The 24,321-nt window shown below is 48.7% G+C and overlaps 1 protein-coding gene across 1 annotated transcript; it reads left to right on the top strand.

Moving 5' to 3' along the window:
- SDC4 (syndecan 4) lies at positions 1 to 19,980 on the top strand. Its single transcript, XM_063102815.1, has 5 exons — positions 1 to 134; positions 12,191 to 12,329; positions 13,458 to 13,504; positions 14,348 to 14,546; positions 17,798 to 19,980. Exons 1-5 carry the CDS (start codon positions 66 to 68, stop codon positions 17,947 to 17,949), a joined length of 606 nt encoding a protein of 201 aa, XP_062958885.1. The 5' UTR covers positions 1 to 65; the 3' UTR covers positions 17,950 to 19,980.
- The last annotated feature ends 4,341 nt before the right edge of the window (positions 19,981 to 24,321 follow it).

The raw sequence follows: 24,321 nt of genomic DNA, 5'->3' as shown, positions 1-24,321 counted from the left end.
ACTCGCCGCGCGCCCGCCCCGGGCCACTCGCCGCAGCCTGCGCGCCCTCTCCAGTCCGCGGTACCATGGCCCCCGCACGCCTGCTCGCACTGCTGCTGCTCTTCGTAGGCGTCCCAGCCTCCGCCGCCGAGTCGGTAGGTCTCCGCGGGGTGGGGCAGGCCGATGTCTCCTTTGTTCCGGGGAGCCTCGGATGGGGGGCGGGTGGGGGAGGAGGCGGTGTTCAGGGGGCTGCGCCGCCCCCTACTAAACACCGAGGCCGGGGAAACTTTGTTGGAAACTGCGCCGGGGTCACAGGGAGGCTCCCGGGGTGGCTCCTCCGCGCACCGTGCGCTCCAGCCTGTTGCTCTTCCCGCCTCCTCTGGCCTCAGCCGCGCCGCGGGCTCCAGGCTCGGACGTGACTAAGCCGGTGTCAGCTTTTCTGCCCCTGCACCCTCGCCCCTTCCCTGGTGATCCTGGGGCAGGCTTGGAGCGCCGAATCGTCCTTCTTGCCCTCTGGGTGACCAGAGCGGGCAGCTTTAGGACTCGAGATGGCCTAGGGATGAGGGGGGCTGCGTGTACTCAGAAGGGAAAAGGTTTTAGGGTTGTGCGGGGCCCTATTTCACACACCGGAGAGTGGAGAGCTGAGTCCTGTCCTCAGTTCTGGCTCCAGCACTGCCGTTCACTGTGTCTGCCCCTTCTGAGTCGCAGTTTCCCCGTGGCTACTGCTTCTTTAGGGTCCCTAGAGAGTTGGGACTCTGATCTTTCAAGGGCAGATAGGAGGGATGGTTTAGGCTCAGCACTTGGCTAGAAGTTGAGTCCCTGCTTTCTGCAAGAAGAGTGTTCATTTCTGCTGAACTGCGGATGGAGAAATTGAAGCACCCACCTTGAATGGGGTAAAATGGACTTGGGGAGAGATGGCTTCAGTGAACCCAGAGAAACTTTTCCTTCTCACCGTCCACTGGTCCCTGTCATAGTTTACACAGGCCTGGGCCACCAGGAGCTCCATTCCAGCAGCCAGCTGGGGAGGAGGAAGGCAAACTCCTCCGGGAACTTGGGGGTGTGGGAATTGCTGGGAGAGGCGATCTGCCCTCTAGGAGCCTGAGTTTTGTGGCCTTTACCCCAGTTTTTAGGGGGAGCTAGTTCCTGGGGTTTAATCATTAATGTTGTTTTATTTTATTTTTTGAAAGCCCTGGGGCTCATATTCCTCTGAATTTACTTAGGGGAAAGTCAATTCTGCCTGGCATGCTCTTGTTGAGGAATGAATGAGACCCTGAGCAATACTCCCCCAAACAATTCCAAGCATGCAGTGATGATAGTGCTTTTCGTGTGCCTGGCAAAGTTCTAATAGCTTTCTAATGGCTCTAACAACTAGCTTAATTCTGATACTAACGCTACTTACTGTTTGTTTACTGTTCTTAAACTGGTCCTGAGGCTAGAGAGGTTAAGTAACTTGCCCAAGGTCACACAGCTAATCAGGGGTTGAGTCAGATTCAAATTTAGGCAGCCAGGCTTCCAAATTCCTACTTTTATCTTAACTTGTAGTCTTTATGCTACTCTTAGTGGTTGCTGTTGTGTCCCATCCCAGGAAACTCAAAACTGGTTTAGAATCTGTTGAGATTTTAGGCTGGAAGTCCTTAAGGAATTCTGAGATGGAAGGAAACAGAAGCCCAGAGTGAGGAATGACTTTCCCAAACCCACGGCAACATTGCCAAAAGGTTAGTGGCTGAGCCAGGACTATAATCCAAGTCTTCTGCCTCCCTGGTGCAGTGCTCTAAACTAGCCCTGAAGGATGTGTTGGAGTCAAGCAGTTCCGAAGGAACACTGCATGGGCATTGTGAGGAGAAAGAGGAAAGGACCTAGGAGGTTGAGAGATCACCATACAGACCGTCACATAACAGTGTCAGCCTAGGGGCTGCTGAGCCTGCAGGTGCTTCAGGGAGAGGAGCAGACAGCTGTGTCCCAGGGGCAGTCTGAAAGAAGGATGTGGTTTGGGGGAAGAGGGCTGCGTCAGTGCTTCATAGGGTGACCCATCAGCTGGAGGAGAAGTCAGCTGGGCAGCTGCTTACTGAAAGAAGTGTCAGTCTCTCATCCTGATCTCAGCTCTCCCCTTCCTGGGTAATGTGACACACCTCCTGCCTCTAATTGGGGCACAGGGCTTCCCCTTTTGACCTGCCCCCCCCAATTCTTTCTGCCTAGGTTGTGGCTGGGAAAATCATACATAGTCACAACTGGCATAGCCTGCAGAAATGATCTGTCCACTTTTTTCTTTTTGCAGATGGAGAAAAATGAGGACCAGGAAGAAGGATTTTGCTAACAGCAGTTATGATTTATAGTGCACTTTCCATATGCCAGATCTGGTTCATTTTGTCCTCCCAAAAAACCTAGCATGTGGTGATTACAGTATGCCACTTTCCAGATGAGAGGGGTGAAGTGGTACTGCTTCAGGGTAGCAGAGAGCCGAGAACATCCAGGCCAATAGAATCTCTGACTAGTAGTCCCCCTTTCCAATAGTGCTATTAGGTCCCCTCTCCAAACTTTAGTCTTAATGCAAAGGTTTGTCTTCCTCTCAGGTGGTGCCCCTCCCCACCCTTGATGCCACAGGTTTTGGGAAGGGAACCCAGGCTGAGCACCAAGCTGCCCTCTTCTCTGTTTGGCGGGGCTTGCCATCCTAAACCAGTTCTTCCTGTCCAGCTGGGAGCATTCCCCTGATTTGCCTTCCTGCCACTCCCTCCCTGGCCAATTAAAGGCAGCCTTGTTTAGGGAGCTGATCTTCCCTTCCCCCCCTCCCCAAAGTGTTGCTGCCTAGGGGCACAGCCCACTGACTTGGCACCAGGCCCAGGCAATCTGGGGAAGTGTCTCCCATCCACCAGGTGTACTTCAGCTTAAAGATATTTCTGGTCTGCTTGAGGATTCTCATCTTGATTGCACAGAAGTAGGGGTGGGGGCGGAAGCCCAAGGGGTTCTAGTGCCCTTGAGTGGCCAGTGAGAGCTCTTGGGACTTCCTGGGAGTCCAGAGAGTTACCAAACACCGAGGAAAATAATTGGGCCATGCTGTGGAAAGCTCTATGAGGTTGGGAGGAGGTCCTTTTCTCTTTGGGCTGACATCCCCATCTTTAAAATAAAGCGTTTGAGCAAGATGGCCTCCAGAGCCCTTTCCAGCTCTGTTTGATTAATAATTACCTATTATTAGAAAGGGGCTGTGGAAACCATAAAGACATCTAAAGTATTCCCTCCCTGGAAGAAACTTATGGTTCATGAGGGAATTAATATACTCCACTAAAATCTGAGTCCTGTTCTCCCCAGCCCCTTCCATCCACACAGCTAGGGCAGGAACTCTGTTCTATTTGTTTTAGTGAAATAGCTGTCCCATAGTTTCCAGGAAATGTTTGTATGAATAGATAAATTTATGCATGTAACTTCATTCTAGAAGGTGCATTGGTGTTATTTATTACTAGTATGAATGTCTCCCAGTGATACTGTGAGGAAGGTATTATTAACTCTATTTTTACAGGAAACTGATGCTCAGAAGAGTGTAGTGGTTTGCCAAGGTCAGAACCAGGTCTGACGATGTGCAAGGTGTCTGGTTTGAGCATCCTCAGAGAACATTCCAGAGGAGGGAATTTGCTGGGTTTGATGATAGATACCTTGGGTACTACTACTGCATTTCTGGGTGACCTTGAGCAAACATGCCGTGTCTCTGGGTCTTAATGTTCCAAACTCTAAAATGAGAGCCCGTTGATCAGGGAAGGGGACTTTTCTTGGCCTACTTGGTAAAGAGTCTAAACAAGTCCCAGTGTCAGAAGAGAAGTGGGGTTGGGTGTTGTGGGGGGACATTCAGCTCCTGCCATCCCCAGCTCCTAGAAACAGAGGGCTTTTCCAAGGACTTGGAGTGCTGAGCCAGGCTGAATGAAGAGCTGGGGAAGCCAGGCTGGGCTCCTAGCCCCAGCTCCCTGTTGGGAGGAATTGGCTCCTATCTGTCCTTCAGCCTCTTGGACTGGATGGGTGGGTGTGATTTCCAAATGAACGCTTAAAATTGGGGGAAGGGGCTGGACAGGACTCTGAGTCACTGCAAACTAGCATAGCCTGCCTGAGTCACCCATTTCCTTTTGACCTCTTGGCTAATAGGATAGCTGTGCTGGGGGTGTTGCAATGGCTTGAGAGTTTTACCTTGTCCTTTGGGAGTCAGTGTCTCAGTGTCCAGGGCCCTGAGAGTTTATACAGGAAATACTTGAACTAGGTCCTGAATCTTCGCAGCCCCTTGCCTGCGTGTAGCCTTTGACATTGCTCAGGATTCAACCAGTCCTCAAAATCAGTCTTTAGACTTCTGCAGAGCAGGTATTACTTTTTTTCCCCAACAAAGTAAAAGTGAACTGCCACTGGTCTGGATTCATGGAGCAAAGCTGGCACAGTTCAGATTTGGTTTGACCCCAGGATTCTCTGATGTTTCTGACTGCCCCCTTTTCTTCCTGGGCTGGCCATAGGGCATTGAAACATTGGTTTGGTGTTAGGCAGACCTGACTCCAGAGGTGTGAAGTCCACCTCTTACTAGCTGCATGACTTTGGGACATGCCACTCAGCCTCTCTGAAGATTGTGATTCTGCTGTGGTGAGGCTTAGGAGATGAAAAGGCTGCAGATGAGCGTACCTAGTTTCATACCTGGTAGGGAGGTGGCATTTCGTAGTGGCAATACCCCTTCCTTGCCCAGGCCACCTTGATGCAGGTGGTCCTATCCCTTTTAGAATTCAACACCTAGGGCCCCTGGAAGGCTTTTCTCTCCCCCGCTCCCCCATGTCTAACCCCACAGCTGCGAGGTGGGAAGGGAGAAATCGAGGGTGGGGCTGATGGAGCCCAAATCTCCTATTTGTTTATCTTAGAAGTGGGCTGTTTGCTAATTATCAGATGGGTTTATATTTAAACAAGAACCAGTTCCAGGCAGCCCCACCTCTCCTGTGGGGATCTGCAGGAACCCCATGCTAAGCAGCTTGCGGCCTGGAGGGAGAGAGACAGGGGGGTTTGCCACGGGTACCAGACCATTCAGGACACTGCCCAAGACTCTGAGTCACTCTCCTGTGTTGGAGGGGCAGTGTTCTGTAGGAGGAGTGGCAGAGTTTTAGTCTTAAAGAGGCCGAGTGATTGCAAATAGCACTCTGGGCTTTGGCGGGGGTGGGTGATGGTGGACAGAAAAGGTACAGTGTTCTGAAAAGCCAGTTTTCCTATGTTTTCATTGCATGGTGCTCTAGAGAGAGAGGAGAACACATATGTCAACAGTTGGGGTCTGATTGAACCCTAGGAGAGCAAGAAGCCTGACTTCTTGGGCTGGCTTGTCATTAACTAACTCACTGGTGACCTTTGGGCACATTCCTGCACCTCACAGGCCCATCTCTGGCGCAGTCTGCTGGAGGCTGGGTGACTGGAAAGGGAATACGTTTCACAGTCAGAAAACCCAAGTCCGCGTCCCAGCTCTACCGCTTACCCAGGGACACACAGTTAGTTAATAAGTCACTTTGCTGAGGTAAGCCCCAGTGTCCTCTATAAAACACCTGTGTCACTTGAGGGTCATAATTGGTGTTTGGCAAACTTGTAAAGTGCTGGCTTAAGTTTAGTTTATTATTAGCAGCTAGACAAGGGTTTTTAACCTGGCCAGAGGTTGGCTTCACACGTTGAAAATGTAAACTGATAGTTACAGTTCTTAGGGTTCAGACCTTTTAATCCTTTTCAGAGGGTTCCAGGACTCCCCCAAAAGATCACTCTGACCTTAACAGTTCTTTCCAGCTGTGATCATTTCACTTCCCTACTTCCCACCCACCTCCACGCCTCCTGTTTCTCCCCCCCCCTTCAGACCAGACTCCTATTCAAATAGTGCCCCTCAGTCTTACCCTGCATCTCCTCCCTCAGCCTGGGGAGCTCAGCTGCCCCAGTTTTCTCTGGCACAGCACAAGAGACTGCTAGTCAGGTGACACCTAGGGTAATGGAAAGGGGAGGCAGGGAGAGGCTGGTATGTGTGGAAACAGTGACTTGGTGAAGCCCGGCGGTCAGTGGCTGCGCCTGCAGGGACTGGCTGTACCACTCAAACCTCTGGGCCTGAGGGCAGGGGTGGCGAATGGCTGCACTGGTCACCTGGAGTGGGGACACTCCTTGCCTTGGGGAAGCCCAGCTGGGAAATGTCTGTGGGACTGACTGACCTGGTCTGGAACAGTGGCTTCCCCGGGTGGTGGGGGAGGATGGGAAGGGGCAGGAAGCCAGCACCCTGGGCTGATCTAATCAGCTGAGACAGGCTGCAGCCTAGACTCTTCTCAGCTCTCAGAAAACAGGAGGCTTGTTTATGACCTGAGAGTCTCCCTGGCCCATGGATCTAGCAGGGATTTCAGATCCGCTGCCTAGATTACAAGGCCCAGCTTCAATGCACCTCTGTCTCTGAGGCCCTGAGGGAGGCAGCCCCCTCCCCACTGTCACCGCCGGTAATCGGGTAATCGGAGCAATGCCCAGCTTGGTTACCAGGCCTCAGTACAGAGGGAGGCTTGTCTCCTTGAGACCATCTTCTATAGGTGTGGAAACTGGGGCTCAGAGAGGGAATTGCCCAAGATCACCCAGGGAGTTAGTGATAAGGGTGCTTGATTGGCTCCTGGCAGAGGGATGTCCAGGGGCTCTAGCATTCTCCTCCCTCTCCTACCACCCACCATTTCTAGCTGACACCCTAGGATCCTGGAGTCCTTGCTGTGGGAATGGGCTGCCCTGGGGCTTGAGTGAAAAGCTGGTTGCTGGCAGTGCCAGGCCTGGCTCTCTCCTGATTGTGTTCAGAGTAACCCGACCTTGAAGTGGGCAGACCAGACATTTGAACCCTCACTCCACCCCCACCCCCAGACCTGGCTTAACCCTTCCTGTACCAGAACACCAGACTATGGATTGATTTGTGGTTTCTTTTTGACTTCTAGATTTTTATTTTTGGTCCCCAAGGCAATGCAGGAAATACTTTGGGGATCCAGGTCCAAGTAGAATTTCAGGTGTCTCTGCTCAATGCCGTTTGCTCCTTCTGGAAAAATACAAATAGTCTTTCTTTTGCCTCTGCTTAGGACAGGTCCTCAAAAGCTGTGTCACCTTGGACAGGCCTCTGTTTATCTCTGAGTCTTTTTCTCTTGCACAGTCTGGAGAGACCTGATTGGTTGTTGAAAAGTCTCTAGTCTCAGAAGCAAAAGAATGACCCATTATAAGTTATGTCCTTTTTCAGTTTGTAAAGCACTTCTTCATCCTCCAACCAGCTTTTTATGGAATTGCTACAAGTTTTCCCAGGTTTCTGACCCTTTGAGCACAAATCCCCTTAGCTAGAAGGAAGGCAGGTAGGGGTTAATAGTAGCTACTACTCATTGAGCACCTGCTGTATGCCAGGCCATGTGCTGGGTCCCTTGTACACACTAATGTATTTCACTTAATCCTCATCATCCTTGAAGGTGTTACCAGCCTTGGTTACACAAGAGGAAACTGAGGATTTAAGAGCTGAAATAAACTCTTAGGCGCATATAGTTAGGAAGCGGCAGGACTATGGTGTACTTATGGATCTGCCTTTATGTACAGCCGTCCTGGTGGTAGAGTCCTGATTGTGACCCCAGGTTTTGCCCCTTCTGGAGAATGTCTGATCCTGCAGAAGTGGGGTAGGAGAGGATGGTGACTGCCAGTGCACCCCGCTGGGGATCTTCTGCCAGAATCACTGTGGTGGGTCCAGCAGTTGGGGCCCAGGGTACGTACTGTCCCTTCTCCCCCCTAAATTTGGCTTGCCCAGTTATTACCCTTCCGTTTTGTTTACTTCTTTAAAAAACGTTTTTCTTTTTCATTTTTTTCCTTCAGTTATTACCCTTCTCATTTCACCTCCTGAAAGAAGGGTCAAGTATGTTCCTGACCCTTCCTCCCCTGGGGAGGAGCCAGGTGAGGGAGGGCTCTCATTAGTTCACAGTTAACCAAGCCCTGACCCTGAACTCCTCCCTGGAGCCCCAGCCAAGTTTCTGTTCCTTTGTTTAAGCAATATCACTTTCACCTTTATTTACTCCTAGACAGGAGAAGGGGTGTCCTGGAGCCCTGGCCTGGGCAAAGTGTTGTGGGCTGTTGGGTTAGGGTGGAGAGGTGAAGAGTGAGTGGCAGTGAGAAGCCCGGTTGTGGTTAGGGCATGGACTTGAGAAAGATCTAGGTTTGAATCCCACTCTGTCGCTTTCTAGCTGTGTGACTTTTTTTTTTTTTTTAAAGATGACCGGTAAGGGGATCTTAACCCTTGACTTGGTGACTTGGTGTTGTCAGCACCACGCTCTCGCAACTGAGCTAACCGGCTATCCCTATATAGAGATCTGAACCTGTGGCTTTGGTGTTATCAGCACCACACTCTCCCAGGTGAGCCACGGGACGGCGCTTAGCTGTGTGACTTTTGATCAGTGACTCAGCTGAACCTCACTTTCCTCATCTGCAAGATGGGTAGAGCACATTACCAGGCTGTTGTATCAATTGAGTGTGCTCATATAGAGAAAGAACCCAGCATGGTGCCTGGCAGGTAGTAGATCCTCCTGTTAGTCACCCCAGCCCCCATGCTTTTCCTGGGGTGACAGAAGCCATGGGATGTTGGGATAGGGTTGGTGATCTTTTCCAAGCTTCATGCCTATAGCCTAAGGACTAGATGGGCAGTTTAACTGGAGTGACAGCTGCTGCCTGTGGAGTTACTGAGACCCTTAGGGGAGGGAAGAAAACTGCAGCCTGGGAGCCAGGAGACCTAGGTTTTAAGTCTAGCTCTGTTGCCAGCTGCTTGGGTGACCTTGGCAAAGTCCCTTGTCTGCTAATCTGTTTGCTAGGTTATAAAAAAATGAGATGGTTGGGCTTGCTGGCCTCATACCTTCTGTTGGCAGGTGTTAGTACCTATAGAACAAAAGAACTCCTACCCCTTCTCTTCCCTGGATAGTGTGGGGAGGAATCCAGGATCTTTAAACCCCCAGGCACCAATTCAGGTGCCCACCAAACACAGGGCCAGGAGGGCCTCAGGATCAGACACTTTTATTCAGCTGGTGATTTCTGTTGTGTGTCTATGAAAGGGACAAAGGTGCAGGGAGACCTGTGGGGCCCAGAGAAGGTACGTGTACACACGCGAACACACGTGCCTGGGCAGAGATTGGGTGAGCTGAGGACAACAGACCACATCCTTAGCCAGGAGCAGGGTGGGGCCCCTCTCTGGTCAGAGCTAGGCCTGGCTGCTGGTAGGCCTGGTTCTTCAAAGCCACCCCAGATTGAATGGGCCTTGTCTGAAAAGAGCAAGGGCTATGGGTGCCTCAACCCTTACCTATAAAAAAAAAAAAAAAAGAAAGGATGATTGCCCATAATCCCATGGGTTTGGTCCTGTCTTGAGAGTTTCCCTCTTGTCAGAGGTCTTGGGCAGGGAAGGGGCTGGAAAGAGACAGAGAGGGGGCCTCTAGAGCTCAGGGAGGATTTAATTCCCTATGTCCTCCCATCAGCACTGTCTCACAAACTTTTTCCAAGCCTCTCTACTTGGTAAGAGGGAAATCTCCTAGGCTCACCTAATGCAGCCTTTGAAGACTCCGTACTTTTAGAGTTCTGGAATAGGGTCTAATCCTGGCCATGCCACTGATCCCCAGTGTAACCTCAGACTAATTGTTTATCTTCTCTGGGAACCTGGTATAAAAATGGAGGGTTAGGGATGAACTGGTAGCCACAAAGAAGGCTGAACTGGGGAAAAATCTTGGTTTCAGCCTCAGTTTTGCCACTGACTTGGCTGCATGGTCATCACACGCCACCGGTCATCACACGCCACCGTCTTAGCATTCGTTTCTCTAAGGTAAAATGGAGGTCATTACTAACAACAAATCAGTGCGCTAATCCATGGGTTGTTTTGAAACACCCCTTAGCACTTTCACATACTAAAAGAAAGGCTGGATGTGTAAACAACATTCCATGGCTCCTGGGGACAAGAGGAGTGGGAAAGGTCTCTCTGCCCGAAACAGCGCATGTTGGAATCCCAACCCTAGGATTCAGGACTTTGAACTCCAACTCCCCACAGCCAGCCTGGTCTCCAGGCCAGGGCAACAAGTGGCCACAATACCTTTCCCTGCTGGATTTGACTCACTTAACAGACTCTTCTAGCCTGGGATAGGCTGTGGTCTTCCATGTGTTTATGTGTATGTGGCTAAAAGCCCAGGAGACCAGGGTCCAGTGTGGTCACTTCGTGCCTGTGTGGCCTTGGACAAGTGACTTGTTTCCACCTCTGCAAAAAGGGTCTATTAAGGAGACCCTCTTAGTTAAGGCCTGCCATTTGGTAAGGTCTCACTGGTTCAGATTCTGGGCCCCAGGAGAATTTGCGGCAGGAGACGGGGGTAGGAGCAAAGGGACCCCGCCCTAGGTACAGGCACTTGCGCAACCACAGAGGAGCCTTCCTCCTGTGCTGCCAAGCCACAGGCACGGGCTTTATGCGGGGGCTGGAATTCCAGCACCAGCAGCTCAACAGCTCCTGATTCCCGAGCCATGAAGTCATCTCTAACCAGGGCTTAACCCTTTCTGGCTCCCCAGCCCCATGTGTGTCAAGCGCTCAGCAGAGATTCTCCTACCCCCGGGGGAAAGAGGGATGTCTACCCACTGCCTTCCTCCCACCCTGTCCTGGCTCCCTTCTGGGAATCCAGCATTCTGCTCCCACGGGGGTAGAAGAGAGGGCATGTGAGTCATGTTCTGTTGCCTCTCCCCGGAAGCCAGTGGGGAGAGTACAGGAAGAGCCTTGTCTCAGAAGTGGCTTTCCTGGGACTCTCCTGCGATGACACGGCCTTGTCCTAAGAATGGACATTCCTTCTCAGACTCCCCTGTGTCACTGGCAGTCTCAGCTGGGTGAAGAGCAGCCTGAGGCAGTCAGAATCAGAGAGCTGGCCACTTTGTACTCTAAGTGATGTAGCTAACTCACTGTGACATTGGGCAAGTCACTACCCTGTTCCGGGCTCAAATTCTCTGAAAGGGGAGGACAGGACCTCCCTGGGTATACAGCTGATATTCTGTGACATTAAGTAGACCTCCACCTCCTGCAGTTATGTGGTCTGGAGAAGATGAAACTGTCTTGCAGGAAGGAGTGGTGTGCTGAACTTAATAAAAAACCCCAACTCTTTTGGCAAATGGTAGGCACTTTAATGTTTGGATTAATTAATGAGATATCAAGCCTTGCTCAGGGCTGCTGTTCTGTGGGCAGACAGAAGCCTGAGCCCAGAAACTGGAGAAAGGTGGTGGACATCCAAATGTTCCTATGCCCTTGAGAGGTGTTGTTTTCCACTCAGCTGAGGTAGGGGATGGGAGCAGAGTAATTGATGTACTGTAGGGCCCTGGGAAAGTTCTTTGCCTCCCCAGACCTTTGATGCTTGCCTTTTGAAAGCTGCTTGGTGGGGGTGGACCTAAGACTTGGCCATGACCAGCTGGGTCTCCATGGGGTGGTGGCTGAGTGACACAGGTACTGAAGTCTGTGAGGGCAGGGATGGTGCCTCTCTGTGCCCTGCACGATGCTGGAAGCACAACAGATTTGTGGGAGATGTCTGGATGACAAGACTGAATACAGGAGTATGCTCTTGAGTCAGTAGGTCTGGGCAGTGTCCTGACCTGAAGCTGTCTTGGGGTGTGGGTGAGCCAGCCCTGTCTGTCTGAGCCCTGTCTGACTCAGCTGGGAAAGGTGTCCCTGACTGGGCAGAACCAGAGCCAGCAGTCCACTCCCTGCCATGTGTGAATCAGCTGCCACTGCATCATAGAACCTGGGGCTGGCCTGTGAGCAGGGGGACCGCTGGCTCTAAGGTAGCCCTGTGTGCAGTCCTCACTCCTCCACCTGGCAGTTGTGTCACCAGACGAGAATGATGTCAAGTCTTTAATGCCCAGTTTCCTCTATTGTAAAATGAGTTAACAACATACCCTCAGAGTTATTAAGAACAGGGCCTGGCACACGGCAAGTGCTCAGTAAATGGTACCTAGTAATATTAATAATTTGATTATTACACCTTTACTATTTTTATTAGCCCAGAATGGGTAAGAGACTTGCCTGAGGTCACACAGCAAGTTAGGGCCAGAGCAGGATCCCGGACCCAGGTCTCCAGACCCTGGCCTGGTTCCCTTCCAGGACCTGAATGCCTACTTCACTGACTTTCCGGACTCAGGCTATTGCAGAGTACTGAGGGCCTGTTGACTGATGTGTCTCCTTTCTTTATCCTAGATCCGAGAGACTGAGGTCATTGACCCCCAGGACCTCCTAGAAGGCCGATACTTCTCCGGGGCCCTTCCAGATGATGAGGATGTGGGGGGGCCTGGGCAGGAACCTGATGACTTTGAGCTGTCTGGCTCTGGAGATCTGGGTAAGGAGTGTCTGGAGGCCAGGCTCAGGGCACGGAGCTGGGGGATGGTGGCCTCACCAACTAGGAAGCTGACCATGCCTTGACATTTGGATTTTTGTGGGGATTTTCCTATAGTGCTCCTCCTCCCCCTCAAGAAAAGGGGAAACAAGAGTAACTGGATTAACCTTTTGCATTCCTGAGACTCAATGGGGGCGAGTTGTTTGTTGCTTTGAATTCATTTGTAGCTCTGGCTTTTCTGAGCACCTTCCTGAACTGTCTTCATGGGCTCCTCCGTTTGGTGGGGGTGGGGTGGGGAAGGAGGATCTATAGAATGTTTGTCTTCCTTTGAAAAGGAAAAGTGCTGAGAAGTGGGGGTGGGTGGGAGGAGGCATGTGTGGGTAGAGATGTGGGTGGGGAACCAGGAACTGGCTTTGGAGTCACATAGTCCTGAATCCAAACCTCCACTCTGAACTTCCTCTAAACTTCCATTTCCTAATCTGTGAAATGGGAGTAATAATGACAGTATGTCAGTGTTGTGGGGACTGAACTGAGTTAAAACTCTTGGCACATACCAACCACTCAGTAAATGTGTGTTGTTTTTAAAAATAAATTTTATTGTGTATATTTAAGGTATATGACATGATGTTATGGGATACATATAGATAATGGAACGGTTACTGTAGTAAAGAAAGTTAACATAACCATCACCTCACATAGTTATTCAGTAAATATTTAACATTGCAATATCTAATATTTGATACTATAATTAGAGTCTTCCTTCTCAAACTTTAATTCCCTGGGGATTTTGTTAAAATACAGATTATGATTCAGTACTCCCTGAAGTCCTGCATTTCTAGCCAGCTTGTATGTGTTCCTATTGGCCCCTGGATCCACACTTTATAGAGCAAGGGTTGGAGCTGACAAAGCATCTGCCCAGCTATCGGCTCACATATTCCTGTGAAAGAGCTAGGAGGCAAGTCTTAGGAGCCCCATTTTACAGACGAAGCAACTGAGGTTGGGGTGGGAATGCTCACTTGCTGGACATTTAAGCATTCAGGACTGGTTGTAAGGTAGGACTCCCACCAGCCAGGGCTGAAGGGGTTATTTACCTGGGGACTTCACATTCACACAGCCGTTCTGACCTTGCAGATGACTCAGAGGACCCTGAGATCTTCCCTGAAGTGATCCGACCCTTGGTAAGTAGCTACACACCTTTGCCTCTCCCCGCTTGCTCCTCTAAACATACCAGTTGGGAGGGGCAGAAAATACAGCCCCCATGTGCAGAATAAGTGAGGGTGTCTGACCTGCAAGAAGTCTTTTTATATGTGGCCCTGGGCTCATTTTGGAACAGGCACAACTTTGGGTCCCAGGTAGGCCATCCTCCCTGCTAGGATAGTCACTGTCAACACCAGCTCTTTTTCTGTGCATTTATAGCTAGCTATTTTCTAGCAATGGTATCAAATTATATATAAGGGTCTATGTACTATATTTTTCACTTACAGTGGTTATGATTATTTTCCCACATTGTTAAATGTTCTTGTCATTCTTATAGGCTGCATAATAGTTCACCTTCCCCTTATTGATGGAAAAATCGTTTATAATTTTTTGATATTCTAAAATTACAACACTGCCTCAAGCATCTTTTACACACAATCTCTGATTAGCAACTCCCGATAGAGTCCCAGAGGCAAAACTGATGCCTTAAAGGGCAGGCAATTTCTAAGGTTTTGGCAAACTGCCTCCAGAGAGAGTGGTTACTCTAGAATACCCACCGGTCAGCAGTGTGTGGAACACCTGCTCCACGGCCATTGGTCACATTCATTTCCCATTTGGGACAGATATACTATACAAAAAGTTGAGGATAAGGATTTTGGCAACATAATTGTAGAGAGTTTGTTGCCAATTCCTGCTCCAGGACCACACAGTTCAGCCAGAGAGACTACAGAACCAGATTCTCTCCCAGCCTAAATGTCCCTGACCCTTGCCTTGGGTCCCTCCCCAAACACACTGAGTATCTTTCCTCCTTTCCCGCAATCCAGGAGCCTCTAGATAACCACATCCCTGAGAGGGCAGGGCCTGGGAGCCAGGTTCCCTCTGAACCCAAGGAACTGGAGGAGAACGAGATCATTCCCAAGAGGAACTCGCTCTTTGAAGGGAATGAGGATGTGTCCAACAAGGTGTCCATGTCCAGCACTGCCCAGGGCAGCAACCTCTTTGAGAGAACAGAGGTCCTGGCAGGTAAGGTACTATGTTTCTCACCAGATGCCTTGAAGGGGGAAAAAGGGATGCCTCTAGCCCATTAGGTTTCTTTCTTTTTGTGACCGGTAAGGGGATCACAACCCTTGGCTTGGTTTCGCTCGCACCGCGCTCAGCCAGTGAGTGCACAGGTCATCCCTATACAGGATCCGAACCCAGCGCCGCACTCTCCCGAGTGAGCCACGGGGTCGGCCCCCATTATGTTTCTTGATGCCCCTTTTTTTCAAGCACTTGGGTTGCCCTGGGTGTTGAAGGACTGTGCCTCCTTTAAAGGGTGGCTTTGATTGTGTGCAGCCTGGAGGAGGGGGAGGAAGAATTGCATATCAAAGTCTTCTAAAGAATAGGTATTGAGTCATTCCTTTGCCTTAAGCACTTCTCACTTATTTTTCAAAGCACTTTCACAGCCTGGGTTTGGCATCTGGGAGTTAATTATTAAAAGTTAATTTCCCTTGAAAGCTTGGAGGTTCCTTAGAATTGGGTTAGCTTCCCCTCCCCTCACTCTATTACTTGGCAGCCTTGTGACCTTGGCTGAGAAGCTTTTGAACTGGATGTTTCCTTATCTGTAAAATGGGTACAATGATACTCCTTGGGTTGGTGTCATGAGTCCATGAAAAATAAAATATGAAGTAATTTTGCAAATTGTAAAAGACTGTTCTGATTTGTTAGTGTTATCTTCATTGACCCTTCAGTAGGTGGGGCACAGGGTATCTTCAAATGACAGAATAGGAAATTGAGGCCCAAAGAGGTTAAATGTTTGGCCTCAGGTGAGAGCTCTTGACTGTAACGTGCTGTTGTGGGGAAAACTCTGGCCCCGGGTGAGGCTTCAGGAGTGGCTCTGTCAAGCCTGGCTTAGAGGCTGTCAGCTGGGGTGGTGACAGGCTCCCTCTCTCGGCAGCTCTGAGACTGGGTGTTGTCTCCAAAGCTTGAAGAATGGGTGGTTGTCAAAGGGAACTCCCCATGATTGATTTTAAGGTTTTACAGACTGTGGCTGAGGGCAAGTCTGGGCGAACCAGCCTGGTGAGTGGGTACCCTGGGCCCATGCTTGGTAACTCCTGTCTCCTGGGAACTAGCTGGGCCAGCAGCTCCAAGGAGGCTAGAGGTATAGAGAAAGAGCCTTGTACCAAAGATCAGTGTCTTGTTTCCATCCAGAACAGATGATGACCTTGCCTGCATCTTGCAGACGAGGCTCCCTGGGAATACAGCCCCAGATGACTTTGGGCCCTCCTGGTACCTGAGCCAATGTCCCCTGTAATTTTCCTTTACCACTTTGTATGTGATGTGGGTGGGGTGGGAGTGGGGGTGTTGGGTGGATGTCAGAACGAGAGGGGTCCTTACAGACCATCTAGTCTTACAGGTTTCAAATTGTTTTGTGGAAGTATTTCAGAGGGGAGGCCTCCCTCCATCCTTCTTCAACCACAGTTTCACTGCTAGCTGGCATATTTTGGATCTGCACAGGTTTTGCTTTGAGTCACATGAAAGAGAAGACCTGAAGCCATGTCATCTCTTTAATCTTCCATTTGAGAATTTGACGAGTATAAGATCCTTATGTGAAAAGTTATGTTGTTCAGCTAGTTGAGGTGGGACCCTCCATTCCAGTATCTTTTAAACAGCACCCAGGAGTTTTAAGTGCTTTAAGTGCTTGCTCTTTGCCATATGATTCCACTGAGTAGCCACAACAACCTGAAACTAAGTCTAAATAACTTGTCCAAAGTCACAAATCCAGGAAGTAGTAGACCTGGCATTTGCACCTAGCACCACAGTCAACTTCTGAGCCTGTCCATGAACCTTGACCTTGTCCTAGCACAGACCGAGGGCCTAATGGAGGAGCTGGATTCATCAGAGGGAAAGGTGATGGAAACAAGAATGGGATTGATGCCTGATATTACATGTGCTTTTTCTGGCACTTTGTTGCTGCTTTTTCATAGGATTTTAGCCAAGAGAGAATCTTCCTTGGATTCTCTGTGCCACTCTGCCCCCATTCTGTGCATAGATTTGTAGTGCAGGGACGGAAAATTAATCTCCTTAGCCCAAGTAAGGCCGAATTAGGGGACTCAATCTGCCACAAAAGGATTCTGTGAGACTTCTCTGCCCTAACAAACAGGAATGAGTCATTCGGGCCACCTGGCATAGTGAACAGAAACGATACTCAACTAAAGTTAGAAGCTCACATCTGCCTGACACTAGCCAGGTGCTGCCCTCTGAGCTGAACTGTGAATGTCACTTATTAAGCACTTACTGTTGTGCAGGCCCAGTTTAGGGTACTAGGGACAGAGATATAAACCACCAAAGCTTACAATTTATGAATCTTGTACATATGCTATGCAGCAGGCACTGTTCTAAGCACTTTAAGTAGATTAATTTATTTAATCCTTAGGACAAACATATGAGAAAGGTACTATTATTTCCATTTTGCAGATGAAGGAACTTGCCCCAAATCACACAGCCAATAAGTGAAAGAGGTGGGAGAGGTGGGAGTGGAAACTAGGCCTTGGCTACTGAGTTCTACGTGGGAACATAATTATCTGTAATAAATAGTATGGGGGCCGGCCCGTGGCTCACTCGGGAGAGTGTGGTGCTGATAACACCAAGGCCATGGGTTCGGATCCCATATAGGGATGGCCGGTTAGCTCACTGGCTGAGCGTGGTGCTGACAACACCAAGTCAAGGGTTAAGATCCCCTTACCGGTCATCTTTAAAAAAAAAAAAAAATAAATAAATAAAAAAATAAATAAATAGTATGGACATTAATATGTTCTACGTGTGTGTATATAGAATGTATATACCTGGCTATGGAAGTGTCTGCCTGTATAGATATGTATGCACCCAGGGAAAACTAGATGGCCTCCTGTGCTAAGTAGGATAATTATGTCTAAGGGGATTTCCGTAGCCTGTGATTTTTCTTGTTCCTGGCCGTGTTAGTGCTAAGCGTTGCTGCAGAGTCTGTGTAGTGTTTGGAGAGAACCTGGGCTTTGGACGCAGGCAGATTTGGGTTGGAATAGTGGCATTGCCACTCTAGCCCTGTGGTCTTCAGTGACTTATAATGCCTAGTGACCCCCTTCTCATAATTGAGAGGTGAGGGTGAAATGAAGCGTCAGCTTACCTGGCATAAGTGGTGGTGTGATGGTGAGGGTTGTTTTGGCGATAGGAGATCTGATTGTGGGGGGAAGAGGACATTATCCTAAGGTCCCGGTGAACAGCTCTCAGTCCTGCCTTTCCCCTCTCTTCCTCTCCAGCTCTGATTGTGGGCGGCGTTGTGGGCATCCTCTTTGCGGTTTTCCTGATCCTGCTGCTGGTGTACCGCATGAAGAAGAAGGACGAAGGCAGCTACGACCTGGGCAAGAAACCCATCTACAAAAAAGCCCCCACTTACGAGTTCTACGCATGAACCTTCCTCACGGGCACTGGCTTGGACTTTAAGGGGGAGGGAAGCCAGAGGATTTTGAAGGGTGGACATTAGGGTAGGGGGAGGGCAACCTAATACTGACTTGTCAGTGACTCCAGCTCTGATTACCTTTTAAGTATCAGAAGAGGCATCAACTTCTCCTGTTCTGCCTGGCTCGTCTTGATTCTTTAGGCCTCAGTTGCCCCAGCAGAAAAATGGGGTTAAACTTGGCATTTCTGAAATGAAGCCTAGGATTGGATTGTTTCTTAAGCTTCCAGTTTAGAGTCTAGAACCAGCTTAGAGCCTATTCCACGCTTGCCTCATGCAGAGCTCCTCTGAAGCCAGGGGGCTGGCTCAGGGGTATTGTATGAGTTCTGGTTGGAGGTCTGCCCCCAGCAGCCTTCCTCCCTCCCTTTCACAGCCTGTCCCTTTGCCAGAAATTAGGAGAAGGAACTAGAATCATCTGCATCTTGAGACTTGTCCATCTATGACTACCTGTGATCACACTACTGGAGTCTCTGTGGTATATCTTGGGCCATTCTAGGCTCTTTCAAGTGACTTTTGGAAATCAACCTTTTTTATTTGGGAAGGGCGGGTGGGGAGAAGAGCTACAAGTTCATGCTGAAATGGATTTGTAGAATTTTTTTTTTTTGGCAGCTGGCCAGTACAGGGATTGCCCTGGACCTTGGTGTTATCAGCACCACACACTAACCAACTGAGCTAAATGGCCAGCCCCTGGATTTGTAGAATATTTGTAAATCTGTTTTTAGTGCATTTTGTTTGTTTTTTTAAACGGTTCATTCCTTCGTGCAGAGCCTCTCTCTGCCTGGGCAAGAGTGTGGCGATGCCAAGATATTCTTCACTCTCTCACATATTCCCACAGCACCTGCTAAGTTTATATTTAATGGCAGTTTTTTTGTTTGTTTTTGTTTGTTTCTTGAAAGTGAGAGAAGAGCCGGAGATATGATTTTTATTAATTTTTTTATTACTATTTATAGCTTCAGACAGGGCCTCTCCTTCCCACTTCCCTCTTTCCTCTCTTTCTTTAAATTCCCTCCCCATTTTTTTTTTATACTCCACACTCCTCTGCTCATGACCTTGGCCCTTTCTGCGGCTGCTTCCTGTAAGAAGTAACTTTTGCTGAAACATCGTTTTCTAGCAGATCCCAAAATATAATGAAGGGGATGGTGGGGTATTTGTGTCTATGTTCTTGTAATATATTATTCTTCCTTGGTTCTAGAAAAATAGATAAATATATTTTTTCAGGAAATAGTGTGATATTTCCAGTTTAATGTTGGCTGGGTGGTTGAGTGAGTGAATTCTTGCGTGGTTTGGCACCGCTTTATCTGTCCTGTTCCTGGTGCCTTCTCCTGATTGGGCTGGAATAGTTGAGGCAGATGGTTTCTACCTTCTTCTGCCTTCTGCTTGGGGCCCAGTTGGTGTTCTTTGGTTTGCTTTCTTCAAGCTCTAGGGCTACACTCTCCAATGCAGTAACCCCATGTGACTTTTTAAATTTAAGTTAATTCAAATCTCATAAAGTTAAAAATTCATCCCTCACTTGCACTAACCACATTTCGAGTGCTCAGTCACCACATGTGACTTGTGGCTACTGTGTTGACCATGCAGATAGAGACCATTTCCATCTATTGTACAGCACTGCTCTAGGGAACTAAAATGGCTTAACAAGTCACAGCCTCAGCTTTGCTGGGACTACCCTTAACTCCTGGGTATGGGGAAGGGGGAATTGGGGAGGGCTGATAAGGCCCCAGCTAGGGCCTGCTTTCTGGGACCCTCCCTGTCCAGACCCCACTGGCTGGGCTGGGGGGAATTGCTCTCTCTTGTTGCACCCCGTGGCTGTTAGCTACTGTTGCCACCCCAACTCCAGATCCCAGCTGGCTGGGTCCTCTTCTACTCCCGATGCCCTTTTCCTCGGGCTGTGTTGGAGTGAGCACCTCTTCTGTAGCCACCTCTCACACTGTTGTCTGTTACTGATCTTTTTTGATAAAAAGATAATAAAATCTGGTAATTTCTAGATCACCTGCCTCTTGTCATTTTAAAGTTTGTAACAAGTCAGAGCTTTCTGAGCTCTGAAACCCTTATCTCAGTGGAGCATGAGAAAATCCACCCTCCCCACTCCCACCCGCTTGAAACCTCCTATGGGGTGACAGCCAGTAGAGATTTAGGAAGTCTGGAAGGGGCCTGGGCCTGGAGCAGAGGGACAATCTCAAAACAAGCACCCTGGTGGCCTGTGTGGCATATTGCACCTACCTCAGTGTTTTGTTTAGGCGGCACCATGTTTAAAACAATAGACACAAAAATCCTTGAATTAGTTGCCATCTGTAAAAATCAGGATGTTTCTCATAAAAATCCAGATTTTTTGCTTTGCTTCAGGAAAAAAAAAATCAAAATTTGGCAACTGTCAGCCTGCATGGCAACAAGTGGGAGTAACTGAGAGGAGGCACCTGTTGATGTGGCGTCTGCCATGCCACTGTCTCCACCTGCTTCTCTCATGTCACCCGCTTGGCCTCTGCAGGTACTGGAGTTGGCAGGCTCTGGAAATACCACTGACAACCTCCCTGTGAAGTGGGTAGGATCCTTTTTACCAAGGGGGCCAACTTCCCTTAGCTTGCCTATACAGAGTAGAACCTTAATTCCAGCCTCATGGACATTGGTGGTCTCCCCTTGGCACCATGTTGCTCAGTCCTTCACTGGGTGAGGGGAAGGGTGCAAAGAGGAATTGGTAGTAGCTGTAGCAAACCTTCACATCCCACACCCAAGTGCCAGGAACCCATTCTCAATGCTTTACACCTGATCCATCTAATCGCCACAACAGCTCTGCAAAGTAGGTGCTATTAGTAGCCCCATGTTACAGCAATTAAGAGGTTAACTTGCCAAAAGCTACAGTTTACCAGTAATAAAGGAGGGATTCGAACCCAGGCAGTCAGGCTCTGGAGACTGCTCACAACCACATTGCCTGTGAAGGGTTTATGTCACCCATGGCCCCTTTACTGGGGCTGCTTGGCCCCCACAAACCCACCTCGGAAGTGGTGAGTCTGGTCTCAAATCCCGTGGTAGCTCAAATCTGTCCTGAGGCCCTGCTACACTCTGTTTTCCTGAGTCCCATGAGGCTTGATAGGGTCTCTATTCCTTGCTGCTTGTGTCTTGTAGAAAGCCCTCCCATCTGTTAGATCCACACTGTCCCAATACAGCCACTGTGGCTATTTAAATTTAATTAAAAATATCAAATTAGGACCAGCCCGTGGCTCACTTGGGAGAGTGTGGTGCTGATAACACCAAGGCCACGGGTTCGGATCCCTACATAAGGATGGCTGGTTAGCCCACTTGGGAGAGTGTGGTGCTGACAACACCAAGTCAAGGGTTAAGATCCCCTTACTGGTCATCTTTAAAAGAAACAAATGTAAAATTAAAAACTCAGTTCTTCAATTGCACTAGCCTAATTTTAAGTGCTCAATAGCCACAGTGTAGATATAGAACATTTGTACTGCTCCAGAAATTTCTGTTAGACAGGGCTGTGTTGGGTGGTGTGAGACTGTGGATCAGGACCTCTGGGTTCATATTTCGGCTTTTGACAGCTGTTAGCTTTGTGCTCCAACAGTGTGGTGGGGCGGGGTATGTCAGAGCTTGGCACACAGTAAGTGCTCAACAACTGCTATTCTCATCACCAATTTTTGGGTAAGATGTTAGCTCCAGAAAGCCCTTGTATTAGTTATCTATTGCTGTGTAAAATTATCCCCCAATTTAGGGGCTTATAACAACGTAAATGTTATCTCAGTTTCTGTGAGTCAGAATTCAGGAGCAGTTTTGCTGGGTGGGTGGTCTGGCTTGAGGCCTCATAACATTGCAGTCAAAATGTTGGCCAGGGCTGAAGTCATCTGAAAGCTTGACTGGGGCTGAAGGCTAACTTCCAAGATGGCTCAGTCACATTCCTGGCAACTTGGTGCTGGCTGTTGGCAGGAGGCCTCCGTTCTAGGGCTGGGTGACTGTCCTCATGATGTGGCCACTGGCTTCTCTCAGAGTAAGAGATCCAGGAGAGCCAGGTGGAAGCTACAATGCCTTTAATGACCTAGCCTTGGTGGTCACACACTCTCTTATTGATCACACAGGTCTGCTCTATTCATTGTGAGAGGGGACTTCACAAGGACAGCAGTACCAGGAGGTAAGACTCGCTGGAAGCCATCTTAGATCCTGGTTACTATAGCCCTATAACTGGTCAACCATAGACAGGGTTAATTTATCTGGAGAGCTAACTCTGATTGATACAATATTACTTCTGGGAATTGAGCTGGAATTCTGACCAATATTGGGCCATTTTTGTTTCATGGTTCTGCCAATTTTCTGAGGGAGCAGAAGCACTGACCCTGCGTGGGATATGCATGGGGTACAAGCCAAACAGATCTCCCTCTGCCAATAATTTGCTATGTGATTTTGGAGAGGAGGCAGAATTCTAAAATGGCCCTAAGATTTTTGCTCCCTGGTGTATACAACCTGTGTCATCCCCTCCCTTTGAATGTGGGCAGGACCTGTAAACATGATGGGATGCCATTAGGTTTATGATTTGGTTACATTAGCTAGCAAAGGTGAAGGGATTTTATAGATGTAATTAATGTCCCAAATGAATTGATTTTTGAATAAGTAAAAAGGGAGATTATCCTGGATAGGCCTAACTCAGTCAGTTGGCCTTGAAGAAGCAAGCTGCCATGAGCTCTACAGCTGCAAGAAAATTAATTTTGCCAACAGTCATGTGGTCATGGAAGAGGACTCTGCCTCAGAGAGACTCCAGCCCTGGCTGACACCTTGATTACAGCCTTGGCAGACCCTGAGCGGAAGAGTAGCTGAGCTGTGCTTGGACTCCTGACCCATGGATTCTCTGTGATGATAAATATTGCTACTTTTGTGGCAATTTTTTATGCGACACATAAAACTAATACGGGAAGGTCACTTACCTCCTCTGGACCACCAATTTCCCTATCTGTTAAAGGAGGGAGGGTGCAGTGTTTGAATCATCTCTAAAAGTGCTTCTGGAGTAACAACAATGACAATAACTAGCTCATATAAAGTGGACATGGGTAAGGAATGAGAGAAGAAAATTATATATAATACTATATATATATATATATATATAGAGAGAGAGAGAGAGAGAGAGAGAGAGAGAGAGAGAGTATACACACACACACAAGGGTACTTTAAAAAGTTCATGGAAAAACAATTAAAAGACAATACAAGGGCTGGCTGGTTCGCTCACTTGAAAAAGCATGGTGCTGATAACACCAAGGTCCAGGGTTCAACCCCTGTACTGGCCAGCCGTCCCCCCTGCCCCCCCAAAAACAATACAGAAAAAAACTATGAATTTTGAGGCCGGTCAGTACAGGGATTGAACCATGGACCCTGGTGGTATCCGTACCATGCTCTAACCTACTGAGCAAACCAGCCAGCCCCAAATCTTTCCATAAATTTTTTTGAAGTACCGATATACACACACATGCATACACACACACATATACATATATATGTGTATATGTATGTATATATGCTTACCAGTGTATGTATACCAGGACAAAACCAGCTAAGTCCAGGACGCCCCTACCCAGGGTGAGCCAGAACACCAGCCAGGGTTGAGAAGAAGTATGATTCGAGCCAGATGGGGCGTAAGGATGAGCTTGAGAGGATGGGCCCCAGTCCAGTACTCTTTAACCATGGTGAGTTCATAAAGAACTTGGTCACAAGGCTCTGCCTTCCCCAGAAAGTTTCCTGTCCTTCATGCCCCCCACCCCCACCCCCAGATGGCAAGCACCCAGCCATAGCAGGTGTTTATCACCTCACCCACTCAAAGCATTATTGTGCCACTGCTACCCTGCCTGCCTGCTCTTGTGTCTTGGGTTCTGCAATAGAGCCAAGCCTGACTAGGGGTCCTTTTTTGGTGAGTATGTTCAGGGCTGGCCCTTGGCAAAACCTTGTAGATAATGTTTTATTGATTTCACTTCCCTTAAAGCCACTTCCTCTCTTCCACACTGTCCTCACAGTTCATGATCTCAGCAGTCCCTATCTTCCCCAGGGAGAAAAGTGTCTGAGAATTTAAACCACACTGTGGTTATAAATAAGTTCTCTTTGCAGAAAATCTTACTTAACAGAAACAAAAGAGAAAGAGAACCCCCAGGTCAGTGCTTAAACTGGAAGACCAGTTTGTTAACGGTGGAAGCTCAGGCAGCATTAGAACTGGAGATTTTGGCCTTATCCTCACCCGACCCCTGCAACACACACACTCCATTTACACCTAGCAGCATGGTAGAATGAGAATTAAGAGACCCTCAGAGCCCCAGACTTAGTGTCAGGAGTATACGATTCAAATCAATGATA

The sequence above is a fragment of the Cynocephalus volans genome, chromosome 1 (genome assembly GCF_027409185.1).
Source record: "Cynocephalus volans isolate mCynVol1 chromosome 1, mCynVol1.pri, whole genome shotgun sequence".
Classification (NCBI taxonomy): domain Eukaryota; kingdom Metazoa; phylum Chordata; class Mammalia; order Dermoptera; family Cynocephalidae; genus Cynocephalus; species Cynocephalus volans.
This window is presented reverse-complemented; position numbering and strand designations above follow the sequence as displayed.

What these genes read in the sequence shown, in the direction of transcription:
- SDC4 (XM_063102815.1), top strand. Translation starts at nt 66, where the DNA reads ATGGCCCCCGCACGCCTGCTCGCACTGCTGCTGCTCTTCGTAGGCGTC. An exon ending in CAGCCTCCGCCGCCGAGTCG is followed by an intron (nt 135 to 12,190) that starts GTAGGTCTCCGC and finishes TCTTTATCCTAG; the next exon opens with ATCCGAGAGACTGAGGTCAT. An exon ending in CTGAAGTGATCCGACCCTTG is followed by an intron (nt 13,505 to 14,347) that starts GTAAGTAGCTAC and finishes CCCGCAATCCAG; the next exon opens with GAGCCTCTAGATAACCACAT.